Source organism: Sus scrofa, chromosome 5 (genome assembly GCF_054392235.1).
Source record: "Sus scrofa isolate SSC_HxYL_T2T_F1_AM1 chromosome 5, Sscrofa_HxYL_maternal_Yorkshire_Landrace_v2.0, whole genome shotgun sequence".
Classification (NCBI taxonomy): Eukaryota; Metazoa; Chordata; class Mammalia; order Artiodactyla; family Suidae; genus Sus; species Sus scrofa.
In genome coordinates this window covers 15530564-15544682 of record NC_139387.1, presented here as the reverse complement: position 1 = coordinate 15544682, position 14119 = coordinate 15530564, and the positions used below count along the sequence as shown (strand labels likewise).

Sequence of the window (14119 nt, the reverse complement as noted above, 5' to 3'; positions counted from 1 at the left end):
GCTATAGACAACATGCCATATCCATTTGTCTTGGGAATTATTTTTTTATGTTACATTTTACCTTCCCAGTTGTATCCAATCCCAAAGTACAATGGTGAGGCTGGGGGAAGCATCTCAGAAGTATTTTTGAAAGATGCAGATTGAAGACCTCGAATTTGCTATGGAAAAGCCACCACACTTCTCCTAACTACTGGGTTAGTAGCTTAGTGAAAGATCAGTAAAACCAATCAGGCACAAGGAAACCATTAGATGAAAGATTATACTGAAAGATGAAGGATGAGCATAGGACACTCTTTCATAGTATGTAACTGAACATGTTAACCAGTGCCAAAGATTGTATTAATTTCTGTAAGAAAAAAGGTTAAAAACACTGAAGAATATCACAAATTACTGGGAAATCCATTGTACTTCAGTGGATTATGGACTATTCCATTGATGCTGAAATCTTGAAATAAGATGCACTCTCAGACTTGGAATTATAGCAAAGATTACAGAGCTTCTTTGGGCTATCACAGGCTCCATTATAGCAGGCATTTTTTGAAAAGCTCTGTTAATTAAAATGCTTTATATACTAATTTTTCATCCTATCTTTCAAATGTGAAAGGGAATTAAATATGAAATGGCTAATTTAAAATGTCAGGGTTCTTTTTTTTTCCAAGCCAACCTTATATTAAGAACAGGAATCCCTGTGCCAAAGAAATGGTTCCCAATTATCCCATCTTGGGTTTTGTTATACATTGTACAGAAGTCAACAAAACAAGTATGTAACAGAACCTGCCTAAATAGCAGCCACCCTCATTAAGAACAGAGAATTAAGCAGGGGGTGATTGAAGGAAGCAGTACCTCATAGGTTCCCCCTTTTTCTTCTTTTCTAATCATAGAACAAAATATGTTACATAAAAGAATCGGAACTATTATGCAGTACTCAATTAGAGGGAGGTGAATAGGTCTCTAACATGCTGTTTTATCAAAAGAGCAGACTGGTGTTTGCATGACTGTTGTTTCATTACAGACCCTGTCATTAATTCCATGTGTCAATACTGCCCTGTAGTACACAGAGCAGACAAGAAAGAAGAGCCCTTGAAAACAAGGGAATGATTTTTGAGTCGTTATCAAGCTAAGTGGCAAGCGGGAAGCTGAAACTCGTATAGGTAAATTCGAAGGGACTCTTGGGAGATCTGCAAGTGGGAAAGAAGAATGCATTTTACCAACTGCTTAATTATGTCCTGTTTTTCAACAAGTACACTTGAATTGAATGCTTTGTTTGTATTGCACAAAAACATGTGCTGTGGGCAAGAGTATTCTCTTGTTTCCAGGTCAAGTAAGGTGTTTTATACACATACATCTGGCCTATTCTATAATGTGCTATTGGGTATGTTAGTATCTGAGCCCCAATATTGCACTGTCATTTCTGGGGGAAAGAGTTACATAGGAACTAGAAGCCTAAAAAGTGGAACCTGCTCTAAGGTCCTGAAAGGTTATATAAGCCCAGGCATCCAAGAGGACCATACTTACAGGGAAATGGTGGCTCAGGAAAATGTTAACTGTATCTGGGGAAGCAAAAGACAGACCATAAAATCTTAACTATGGTATAAGCCCCATAATCTCCCACCCCTTAATCTTTAAGAAAGTATTTTTTGGTTTCCATTAGCAGTCCCAAGGGATAGGCTGGGGCAAAGTAAGGTTTCCTTTCTTGGACGTGCTTTATCTGTGTCCTCGTGCCTGGCCAAGCCCTTATAGATTATGGTTCCTTATCGTTTAGTAAGATCAAATTTCTAAATGATGTTTCGTTCCAGTTGAACATTCTTGGAGGCTTATCTCTTCCCTGGCCAGATGCCTGATCAGATGAGAAGCCCGCCATGATACTGTCACAGTGCCTAGAATGGGCTCTTTATCCAGTAGACATCACTGTTCTTTTTGATGATAACGAGGGCAGTCTTAACTTGTGTTAAGGCCTGTGTGTAGCATTGAAGGTAAGTATGAAGGAGTTATTGCTATGTGAATATCTTAATCCTGATGCACATTTCAATATACAGTATCTTCGTTTAAACATGATCTACATATATCTGACACTTAGCTATCCTTTTTAGATGGGACCTTCATAATTTAGGACCAGTAACTCTTCATGAAACAGCCTGTTTATTGAGGGCCATGGTTGAATTTAGATCCTTCCTTGTTAACACTTGCCATTGCTTTGATTTACTTTTGGAATCATTCTAATCATTTGCTGGTAGTTTTGCAGAAGGGACTTGTGGTGGTCTTGGTGCATGTCAGTGACAGCTGGGATGCTGCGTTTGACTCCTAGGTTTAGATCTTGGTTAGAAACAAAAGCATAGCAGTATTGAGTTTTAGTGTCTTACAACTTTTTTAAGTAGATCAAAATTATTTAGTAACCTAATATTTAGACTCTTAGAATTAGAATAGCATCTTGGGGATCATCTTGTCCAACCCCTTCATTTCATAGATGGGGAGACTCAAGCCCAGAGAAGGAAATGACTTGCCCAAGGACACCCAGCAAGTTAGTGGAAGATCGGAGACTAGACTCTGGATCTGCTGTTGCCCCATATATAAACAGCTGAGTCTATGCCAGTTATTGGTTGTAAATTCCAAGTTGTATGGTACAAGAGGGGCCTTGACTTCTCGATTGTCACAATGTCTGACGACATTGACTCATCAGGGAAATAACTGCAGTTAAAATAACATGAGGATGATTCCGGGCAAATGGTTCTCTACCATTGTCCATTTATGCTATGACCCATGTATTATATTCTTTCAGTGAACATATTTACTGAGCACCAACTATGTGCCCATCCTTTACTAGATACTGCACATCACAGCCAGATAAGACATGGACTCTGCCCTCAAGATGCTCACAGTCCAGTAGAAAATGAGAAATCCCTGGAAAGCATTAGGTAGAATTCCCTATAGAAAGCTTATACTTTCCTTAACTGTAAATCTTGGCGATGAAATTGTATCTTCTATCCAAAGAAATAGCTTTTCTCTTGGTCAGGGTTTGTGTATTAGGAGTCCCATAAAACACTATACTTTTCCTTTCTGTGAAAGTGCAAAATAATACCAACTGCAACAAAATCTAGTTCATAAACACTTATTGAGGCTCTACTATCTTCAAGGCACTGTGCTAGACATATAGGGATATGAAAATGAATAAAGCATAGAACATTTTCTTTTTAACGTCAAACAGTAGTTTCATAGCTTTCAACCTTTGTAATGAGAATTATTTTTTAAAAATATTAAGTGTGAGACTCTTGAAATAGAAGACAAAAATACCTCTGTACTATAATCAACTTGTCAGCCCAGGATTTCAAAGTCTCCATCCAAATCCTCTTTTGTATCCCCTATTTTGAGCTTTCTTTTTCCTTTACTTCAGCCAAGCCAGCCTGCTTGCCAATCCCTGCACACAACTAACTCTCGCTTCTGTGCCTTTGCTTGACTAATCTTCTGCTTTTGGGATGCCTTTCTCCCCATGAATCCATGTCCATCACTGCCATTACAGTCTGGCTCTGAGTCCATCTGTTGCCAGGAGCTTGTGATCAGCAGCCCCATCTCCTCTGTATCCCTCCCACATGTACATGGCCCATATGACTGGTGGAATAACAGTTCTGTGGTATTCATTAGTGCTTTCCATTCTCTGTCCACATCTTGCTGATCTAGATACAACAGATCTTATTAAATGAAACAGTCTAGTATAACCAGGTCATTTACCAGACCCATTAGAAGTGAGTCTCTATATCAAAGACTTCATTTTATTTGTGGGCTGTCATATGATAGAGAGGAAGATGATCAGAATTGTTAAGTTGGGGGTTTGAAAAGTAAGTGTGGGGTCCCTAAGAAAAAGCAGTCACATATCTATAAGTGGTCCTTGCTCCTTCCACTCCCAAATAGGATGAGAAATCTCCTTTAAATAAATATCAAATACAATAAGGGTGTATTGATGAACTGTCAAGCTAGGGAAAGTAGGGCTCTGCCTGTTAATCATCTCAAGCTTGTTGATCTGCTGTTCTGTAATTCTTTTAATATTGTTTAATGTGTGTGTGTTTGACCTTCTGAACTGACTAAAGCTTCTTGAGGACAGGACCATGTCTTTTATTTGCTTCTGCACATTCTTCCACTTATTCCCAAAGGGTGCCCTAACAATCTTGGGGAAACCTTCCTTCTATAAGCATAGAAAGGACAGGAAGTGCAGCTTTTGGGTTCCAACTGCATTCCAGCCATTGCACTATGCACTTTATATGTGTAATGAACTTTCACCCTCATGACAACTCAGTGAAGTGGGTATTCCTCTACCAATTCTACAGACAAGGAATTTGAAGTTCAGAGAGTTCAAGGTCTTTCTGCTAGAGAATGATAGATCCAGGATTAGAACCTAGGTCTGATTCCAAAATCTGTATGTGCCTTTCACTATGCCACAATAGTAATAACTAATGTTTAGGACTCCTTTACAGTTCATAGAACTTTTTCATCTTCACTATTATTATTATTTTTACTATTACTACTACCACTACTAGTACTATTACTCCTTAAGTTATCACTGGGAAGTAGGTGGAGCTACGATTACCATTATCCCCATTTCACAGATGGGGATTCTGAGACTTAGAGACTTGCCCAAGATCACACAACTGGTAAGTGGAAGAGCCAGGATTTCAAACAGACTTCCTGACTCCAGATCATTTTCTTTCCACTATATCAAATTGCTGCCTTAATTTATTTGCACAAATGCATTTTAAGTGGCCAGCTATCACTGACATCTCTGCTACAGAAATGTCAGTAAGACCAAGCATCGCATGGAGCCATGTGGAAAAGAAAATAATTCATATTCTCAGAGGAGCTTCTATGTTAGTAAAGGGGTGACACAAAAGATCCAAAAAATAAAGGTTTGAGAATAGTTCACAAGTGAGGATTAAAATATGGGCCCCTTTATTCCATAGATGAGTTTCCATACTTTGGCCACAAAACTTTTCTAATATTCCTAATTATTTGCATTATAAAAATGGATTAGGGAATAGGGGTAAAACCAATGGACTTGATTTGAAAATACTCCTCCTGGGTTTGGATGCCAAACTACTAGCTACTTTGTATAAGCTGGTAGCAAGCCCTGGTATCATCCTGTTACCAGAGAAATGCAGCAGTGTTAGTAGTGTTGGTTGGCATATCCTCCAAGCGATTCATCACTCTCTTGGTAGAACTGCTACAGTCCCATCTGCTGATCCTACTTCAACCTACCCCTGCCCACCACCTCCTTCAGACCTTTGAACTTTCTAATCCCTTAATGTTTCATCTCCAAAAGTGGTCCCCTTCTCCTTTCGTATCAGTTATTAGTAAACTGTATCAGTGTCCAGTATCACAGAGCCCTTCAGCACAATTGGAACAGGAACGTGCTACTAAAATAGAGATATGTAGTGTATATCAGTGCTAGAGAGAAGTTTCAGTGGAAGTAGTTTCTAGTTCCATTAAACATTTCAACCTGGTTGTCATGCAGAGCTTTTCATTGTCCTGAAAGATGTCAGCATATGCTCCATCTGCTGTGCTCTTGCTCCAGTGAATGGATCACCATCCATGTGCTCATCTGAGCTGGGAGCACAGCGGCACTCTCCTCCTCACTCTCCTTTACCAAGCCCCTGCCCTTCCAGTGGGGTCATAGATCTCCCTTGGAAGTGATGCCTTTTCTTCCCACAACCACACCCATACCCCAGCTTTCTGTCTTCTCTCACAGGCAAGGTTACAATGATGTCCTTGGGTCTTTCTGCTACAGCTTCCCCCTATTCCAGTGTGTCTCCTGCACTGGTGCCAGAGATAACTTCCCTATAAAACAGACCTGATCAGGCATTCCTTACAGATGAAGACCCAAGCTCCTTACTTTGACGTTCAAGACACTTGACTATTCGACCCCAAACTACCCTTGCAGCCTTACCTCCTGCTGCTCTTTATTGAACCTCACCACTCCCCAGATACTGGATGGACCCTTTCCCAGCTTCATGAGAGGAGAGACGGCAAGTGACATAATATAAAGATCTCCCCCCCCAAAAAAAGTCACAAGTCAGTGAGTTTACACAGAGACCTTCACACAGTCTCCTTTGCCTTAAAAATTCTGTGCCGTCTTGCCTGGCATAGGACACCTCATTGGAGATGCTGCTCCCACCTTCCTCTGGCATTATAGTCCATGCTTCATCTCAGGAGCTGGGATTCCTTTTGTTCATGATTCCTTAAGTTATTTTTCATGTATATGTTTTGCTCACTCCTCAAGGGCAGCAGCTGTGCCTGGTCTTTTCTCCCTAGTCTATGACATAGTTCCTGGCACATAGTTGTTGAACAGCTGATCTCAGCGTGTGCTTCTTCAGTGCAGTTAAAGTAGTTAATCCAGATGTATGTGCCGCACAGTGCACTGGACTGGGATTCAGAGACCTATGTCTCAGGTCCAAGTGTGCCACTAGATATGTGACCTTGGGTAAGTCACTCAGTCTCCTTTATTAAACAAGGGGGTTGGACTAAATGATCTCTAAGACCCCTTCAACTTTCATGATTCCGACCCCATTTCTTGGATCAAGAAATACATTTCCTACTCTGTAATGTTCAGCAGCCTCAACTTAACCAGTCAACCATCCATATTCCTCAAATAGTTTTCAGACTCTTAGAAACAGTTTTCTGGATCTAGCCAAAGCTGCCCGATTAGGCTCCTGTTGGCTTATCCAGTGACCACTGAGCTGTTGCAACACTTCCTCAGAAGTTTTTCTGTGCCTATTACACCATCATACTGCTCCATGGCCTCCGTCCCAGGAGGGAGCCCTTCTTTGTGTTGGCCTAAGGGACAACAGCAAGGAAGCAGAGGGAGAGGAGGTTTTGTCATTTTTCTTCCCTTTAACTCCCACCAACATTACAACTGCTGCCGTGTGGGTTCTTTTTATTGACATGTTTTCAGGGGGTGATGCCTATTTCTGTGAGAAATAAGTTTTAAGCAACTCATATGCCTCTTTCAAGGGTACATTGCTTTTTGAGGTGGGAGGACTAGGGTTAGCAACTCAACAGGTACTTTCACCATAATCTCCATGTAATAAATAAGAGCCTATGAAAAGATTAAATCTTTCTTAATGCTTTGTGATTGGCTTAATCAATAATTAATCATCTTTAGATAAGGCTGTAACTTGTGGAGTAGATATAATTGGATTAGCTGAAAAGAGGCAGTTGGGGAGCTTTGAAGAGATTAAAATGGCTGTGATCCCATAATTAAACTGCCACAAACAAAAGCAATGGTGTTTAAAAAAAAAAAAAAAAAAAAGGAGAGAGAGAAGGAAAGAAAAGGGAGGGAGAAAGCTGGGGAAGGCCAACTGATTTGAAATGAATCAACAAGTACTTATGTATCACTAGAGATTGGAGAGGCAAAAATCAAATGATGAGATTTAGTCCATTAAATGAAATTCATACATATCAAATCAGCCATTCAATTGTATGCCTGGCCCACTGGGCCAGGTGAAATTATGGCAGCTTCAACTTCACTAAAACAAATCCACAAAAGGAAAAAAGTTCATTATTAAAAATAGAAGAGACCTGCTCCTTGTCCTGAGCCCATTTAGACTTTGACTTTTCATACTTTTAATTGGCTTAGTAGGTTTGGCCTGTGTGAATGAAGTCTTTTATCTCCCTCTTTTTCTTTCCATGCCCCTTTCATCTTTCCTGTTACAAACACACAGAGAGAGCTTGAGGAAAAATACTTTGGTTTTTAAAGACTTTTCTTTTTTTAAAGGATATGGATTTGGGTGGGGGGACGGTGTGTGTGTGTGTGATGCTGGTGAATACTTTTTTTTCTATCTTTTATCTCTTTTTCCAGAGAGGAGTTGCTTAAACCAATGGGACTAAAACCCGATGGGACAATAACGCCTTTGGAGGAAGCACTCAACCAGTACTCTGTCATCGAGGAGACCAGCTCTGACACAGACTAAAAAGCATCACGTGCTCAACTCTCAATATTGCTTTTATCAGCATCTTTTCTCTGTAGCTCCAGGGGAATCTTTTCTCTAAAACATTTATGCCCTTGCTTTGGCTAGAAACACATTAACTGGTTTACTCATTGAGAATCCAGCATATTTAAGAGGTGATCCTGTGTTTTTGCGATATTGAGGCATTCATACAGAGCTGCAGTTAGATGGAGTTGCAGGGGCTAGAAATGGGAAAAAAAAATTCCATTCCATCAAGATGAAACTGAAGGACTTCACTCTATAAAGCAGCCCTGGTTGAATCTGGCAGTTCTGTTTGCCAAGATTCTTAACAGAAGATTTAGCTGTGTCCTTCTTCTCACTTGTGTGAGCTGCCCATTCTGAATCTCTCCAGAGATGGAGGCATGTGAGAAGCGGAAAGAGCTGCTAAAAAGGGGCTGAGGCAAGTGACTTGTTAAATCAGGACCGAGTGAATGGAAGCCAAGCAGCTGCTCCATAAACCTAGCCCCACTCTTTACTTCATTTCAATTTTGTATAAATCTGTAGAAATGTGCACACACGCACACACACACAGCCCCAGACCTGCAAACTGATTACACTCAAAAAGTCTGTATGTCTGCTGTCTAGAACTTCAGAATACATTTCTCCCTGTCAAGTTATAAATGATGGTTTAGTTCTGAGGCAGCTACAGATGCCTATTTATTCCCTAATGTACCTGAACACTAGTACCATAGAACTGAGCCCCCATCTGTATCACTGCATGGGGAGCATGCATTCTGAGGTCTAACGTAGGGGTGCCGGGGAAACATACTCCCCAACCCTGTAGAGGGAATGGGGACCCTTGGGTACCAGGAGTTCTTTTGTAGCCTCTGCTGGGGGCAGGGGAGTCAGTAGCACCCGTTTGTACATATAGGTCATTCTTATGTCACATGTTTTAAATTGGGGACTGTGTGTGCTTGTGTGTGTGTTCTACCTTTCTACCATATGTGATCAGTTTAATGGCAACTTTATTTATTTAAAAAAGAAACACAAATAGTTACTGTTAAACTGACTAAAGCTGTTTATTTTTACTTTTAGAATTGGTCATGTGAAGAAGTAGAAAACAAATCATGCAATAGACTGTGGGCCTAGTTAATCAATGGCTAAAGTTGAAAAGGGGTTGGTTTCCTTTTATATATATATATATATATATATATATGTATGTATGTATATACATATATATGTATATGTGTGTGTATATATATATATATATATATATATACACATATATATGTACACAGACACACACAATGTGCTTAACCACTGCCTTTTAAAACTTTAAATTAAATAAAACATTGGGGTTGATTCAATTTAGCCATCTGTGTGTGTTTCTTTAAAGATACATGGGGTAAAAAAATACTATTTCACAGTTCATGCTTTTTTAAAGTGCTTTTTTTAAAGTGCTTTTACATCTATTATCTCACTTACAATAAATAGCTTTTCTAAGGATAAAGTACATGGAAAATGTTATTTATCCAGAAGTCACAGCTCTGGCAAAAGAACAAATCAGGAATTAAGTTTTAAAAGGCCTTTGAGCTGCCAAAAAAGATGTTGGAGTTTCTTACGGTTTACTTATAGGACAGACCCTCAAGAATCTCACTTTTTGCCTCTTTACTAAAATTTGCATATATTTCTAACATGTTCAGTTATCTGACTTTCAAGCCCACAAAAAAAAATGGCAGAGGAGGAGGCTGCTAGATGGAAAGTGGACCTATTGAAAGCAACAAAAAGCCAACTGAAAACCACATAGGAAGGTGGGGAGAATGAAAACTGCTCAAAGCATCATTAAGTCTGGGGCCATTTCCCAAAGGACATTCTAGTTGACCCAGGAAGTGTATGTACAACAATATGGCCCATAAACTAATTATCATACTAATGACCTGTGTTTCTTTTTTTAAAATAAGTTAAATCCAGAATAGTCTATAAAAGGCTAGGAAAAAAATAATACATTTTAGGATTTTCATCCAAAACAGAGTAGAAGTTATGGGTGACCCAGGTTTTAATAGTAAAATGAAAGTTGGCAATTCATAATTTTAAATTGAGTGAAAAAAAGTTTAGAAAAAGAATTTAAGTATTTTTGTTATTTTATTCTACAAATGCATTTTTAAAGTATTTTTATAATTTCTGCAATCAAATAGCTTTGGCATGAGCATTGGCTTACCTAAATGAAGACATGTTTAATGAAATACCACCTTGCCAGCTTTATGCAGAGTTAGTGTTTGAATAGTCCTGTTTAAGTAGCTGTGTTCTTCTGCTTTCAGTGAGTTCTGTTAAAGTTTTGAGCTGCCCCATGCTGGACACTAAGCTTTGTTTTGAAGAGAGAATTGGCACATGGAAAGAGACTCAACATTTGTTGAGGGCCTGCTCTGTGCTGGGCTTTTTATGTATCTTATCTCATGTAACCCCATCACATCCCATGTTAGAGATCATCTCTGAAAAGCAAAGTAGGTTACCCAACGTCACACAGCACCTAAGAGCCTAATTCTGGCCGGCCTGACCCCCCAGCACCTCTCCTTCCCCTTCGCCACAGTGGGTCCATGTTGTGCCTCCTTATGACTCTGGAATGCTGGGAGAGTGGAGGTTCTCGGGCCATTTTAAGCAATAACTATTTCAGCAAAACTGGTTTAAAGAAGTTATTAAGCAGGGAGGTGACCTGAAATTGAAGTGTGACTAGGAAACTTGCTCAGTTAATACTGAATTTCAAATAGGGACTTGGAATCCTTTAGGTCAAAGATTAGGGCGGCAGGCTTCTGCCCACCCAGCCCCCAACATCTGCTTGGCTCAGTGGCCTGCAGTGAGGATGCTGAGAATGCAGTGGCCAGCCACGCCCGTAGGCCCCGTGTTCACATCTCTCCCAACCTTCAAAATGGTACGGAGGAATGGGTCCTAAAATAAGGCACTTGAGCTGCTGGTTTAGAGGAATGGTCAACAAACACTTGAGGCCCTTTCACACACCCAGTGGTCCTGGGAGATTAAGAAATGAGGACAGACGCAGAGGCAGTACAAGTACTCAACACCTTCTTACTACCATCAGTACTGCCACCTCCCAGGACCTAGGTATCACTTATATTGACTTCCTCCCCCACGATTATAAAAGTAATATATGTTCATTGTGGAAAGTTTGGAATATACAGAAAATAATAAAGTTAATAATTCACCCCAAAACCTACCACCTAAGATAATCTATGTTTTGGTGTATTTCCATCTTGTATTTTTTCTATGCATATATAATTTATTTTACTACAAGATTGGGATCATGCTGTATTTACAGATTTGTATCCTGCTTCTTTAACATATTGTAAGCATTTTCCCATGTCAATAAATATTCTTCAAAAGTTAATGGCTATATGATATTCCATTATATGAATTGTAAACACTGGTAATTGCTTACCCAATACTATTCCTTACTAACCAAGAAGACATCATGCCCTACCCCTCCTCTCCCCCCAAAAGATGCCCACTGCCTTTCTGGGAGGTATCATGAGCCTTGTCAGCACTGAAGAGGAACAGCAAATAAGAATGGCATCACAAACAGCAGACTTGCTCTGCCATAGAGCGTGGGTCCTGCCAAAGCCTTGGCAGCACCAATCGTGACACAGCTAGATTAAGTGCCTAGATAATTCTGTAATTTTTGTTAGGGAGAGGCATTTGAAAATAGCATGAGATCTAGATGACTTTAAAAAGTCTGCACATGAAAAAAAAAAAAAGACAAGCTATCAGTCATGTTTACATCTGTGTAGTCCAGTTCTGGCATTAATTTTCATGGGTATATTCTTCACTGCAGTGCCAGAGGTGAAAGGGTACACACAGGGATAGGGTGAGGCATGTTACTCTTTCAAGAAAAGTAAGGTGACACCTGTCAAAACTATTAAGTGTGTGGCAAGTACAGTATGGAGATGGAACAAATAGAATTCTCATATGGGAATAAATCATATGGGTGAGGGAGAGATTTTTAACAGCTGCCATAAGTAGAAGATTCAAGGAAAAGGAGAGGACTTAGAAGGGTGTGACTCTGATGCACTTTGCTGAGTCCCTGCACCAAGTCTTCAAGAAGTAACAGAGCAGCCTTTCCTTAAGAGGAGGGGGGGCGGGGGCAGCGGCAAGATTAAGCCCCAATTCCTAAACCATGCATTGTATACAGTGAATCAACTTTCCTGTGCATCTAGAATAGCGCTAGTTACATAGCATCCTTGGTGTAGAGAAAAAAGAGTCATGCCAGTCATTTCCCGAGCTCTGTAGTTTGGTGAACCCTGACTGAGAAAGGCTGTCCTAAAGAAAAGTAATTCTCCAAGCCTTCTGAAGTCTGATTTGTGTTTTCTTTTAATGTAACATGGGGAAGATCCTGGCCCTAGGCTCCAGCGGTATCCAGATCTCACAGACCTATACCTTTTCTGCATTGATCATAACAATTTCAGCTGTGTATGCTTCCTGAGCAGTTACTGTGCCAGACACTGCTAAGCACTTTACATAGACTTTCTAGTTTGATCTTCATGACAGACTTACAAGTTAAATACTATTAGAATAACTCTCACTTTGCAGATGAGAAAACTAAGGCATAAAGATGTTAGGTGCTATGCTCAAGACACACAACTAATAAGTAGCAAAATCTGAACTCTGGCCTGTCTGATGTCCAAGTGAATACTATGTGCTACTTTTGCAATCAGAGAAAAATGCAATAAAGTCTCATTTATTTGGGAGGAAACATTTCAGAAGAGATCAAAATGGGAAAAACAATTGGGAAATAATTTTAACATATATTTTTCCTCACTCCATCTCCATATCTCCACACTACGTAGAATCCCATACTGCTGCTAGTCTCAAACAGGCCCATATTCCTAAGCACACCAATCCATATCAGTGTGTTTAGTCAACACTGAGCATTTACTATGTACCAGGCACTATTCAAGGTGCTTGGGGTTACAAACACGACTAAAAGCCCAGTCCCCAAAGTGCCTACAGTGTGAGAAGTCCATAACCAAAGCCCGTACAAAGTGCTACAGGATGCCAGGAAGGTTGTGGCGGTTGACTAACAGTTTCATAAATGACATTTGAACTGAGCATGAGCATGTCGTGTACAGGAGATAGACTATTCCCACCAAAAGAACTGGCTCCAACAAAAGCTCATGGGCTTGAGGTGTTGAGAATGACTGAAACAGGCCTCCCTTTTCTCATGATGGGACACAATAGTAGCAGTATTTCATACAAGGAAAGGACAGAGCCAGAAAAATCACTCTGGTTATGGTATGGAGAATGGAGTAGAGAAGGGACAGACAGTAAGAAAAGAGACCAGATAGATGCTACATGAGTACATGTAACAGATAAGCAGGGCTAGGAGAGGAGCAGTGGCAGGGCATTTCAAAAAGAGGCAACAGAGTCAAGAAATACTTAGAACTGGAAGAAACACAATTTGGTGTTATAAAAAGGCAAGAAAGAGCTCATTTAAACTCAGGGTGAGCAGGATCAAGATGGCAGAGAAGAAGGACCTGGCACCCACCTCCCACAAACACATCAAAAAATATACATATACATGTAGAACAATTCACACATAACAGCTACTGAATGCTGGGAGAAGACCTCAGACTTCCAAAAATGGTAAGAAACCCTTCACATAACTAGGTAGAGCAAAAGGGTAAAGGAGAGAGAGGGAAGAGAAAAACAGGAACCAGGATGGAACCAACACTTCAGAGAGGGAGCTGTGAAAGAGGAAAGGAACTCATCCTGGGAGGCCCCCTAACTAATGGGGAGATCACCCAGGATGGAGGGGGAGCCTCAAAGCCTCAGTGAAAAGTACAGTGGCTGGTCTGAGGAGGGCAAAGCGTAGAGAAAGCCACAGAGACCATGGGTGCCACCACCCTGCACACCACAGCCTGAGTTACTCAGGCAAGGGCTGAGCATTGAGACTCAGGCTACTGAGGTCAGTTCAGAGAAGACTAGGGTTGGCTGTGTGGAAAAAGCCTGAGGAAGCTAGGGAGCAGTGTGCCATGGGCTAGGAAGGGCCAGGCAGAGGTCTGGGCCCATAAGAAAAGCAAGGCACCATTGTTGGGAAGGGAAAGAGGAAGGGTGGATAAGGTGAGAAGAAGGTGGAAGGGTGAGAGGAGGTGAGGGGGTAGCCATAAGAACTTCTTTCTCTGGGT

At 40.6% G+C, this 14119-nt stretch overlaps 2 protein-coding genes across 8 annotated transcripts in view; one reads left to right on the top strand and one right to left on the bottom strand.

The window, feature by feature from the left end:
• The window catches only part of RIC8B (RIC8 guanine nucleotide exchange factor B), a 111311-nt gene extending 99986 nt beyond the window's left edge, over window positions 1-11325 (top strand). For 3 of the 7 annotated variants that reach the window (XM_084955489.1, XM_001926280.8, XM_005655526.4), the window contains one exon: window positions 7841-11325. In XM_084955489.1, coding sequence (XP_084811615.1) covers window positions 7841-7869 — 29 coding nt within the window. In that variant the 3' untranslated portion in view covers window positions 7870-11325. Of the gene's footprint in view, window positions 1-69; window positions 195-1012; window positions 1152-1796; window positions 1974-7840 lie in introns of all 7 variants that reach the window. The other 4 variants (XR_001303487.3, XR_001303486.3, XR_014803101.1 and 1 more) reach the window with 3 other exon arrangements.
• The window catches only part of LOC102157854 (uncharacterized), a 94693-nt gene that overhangs the window by 11046 nt on the left and 69528 nt on the right, over window positions 1-14119 (bottom strand). The gene's annotated exons all lie outside the window — the stretch shown is intronic.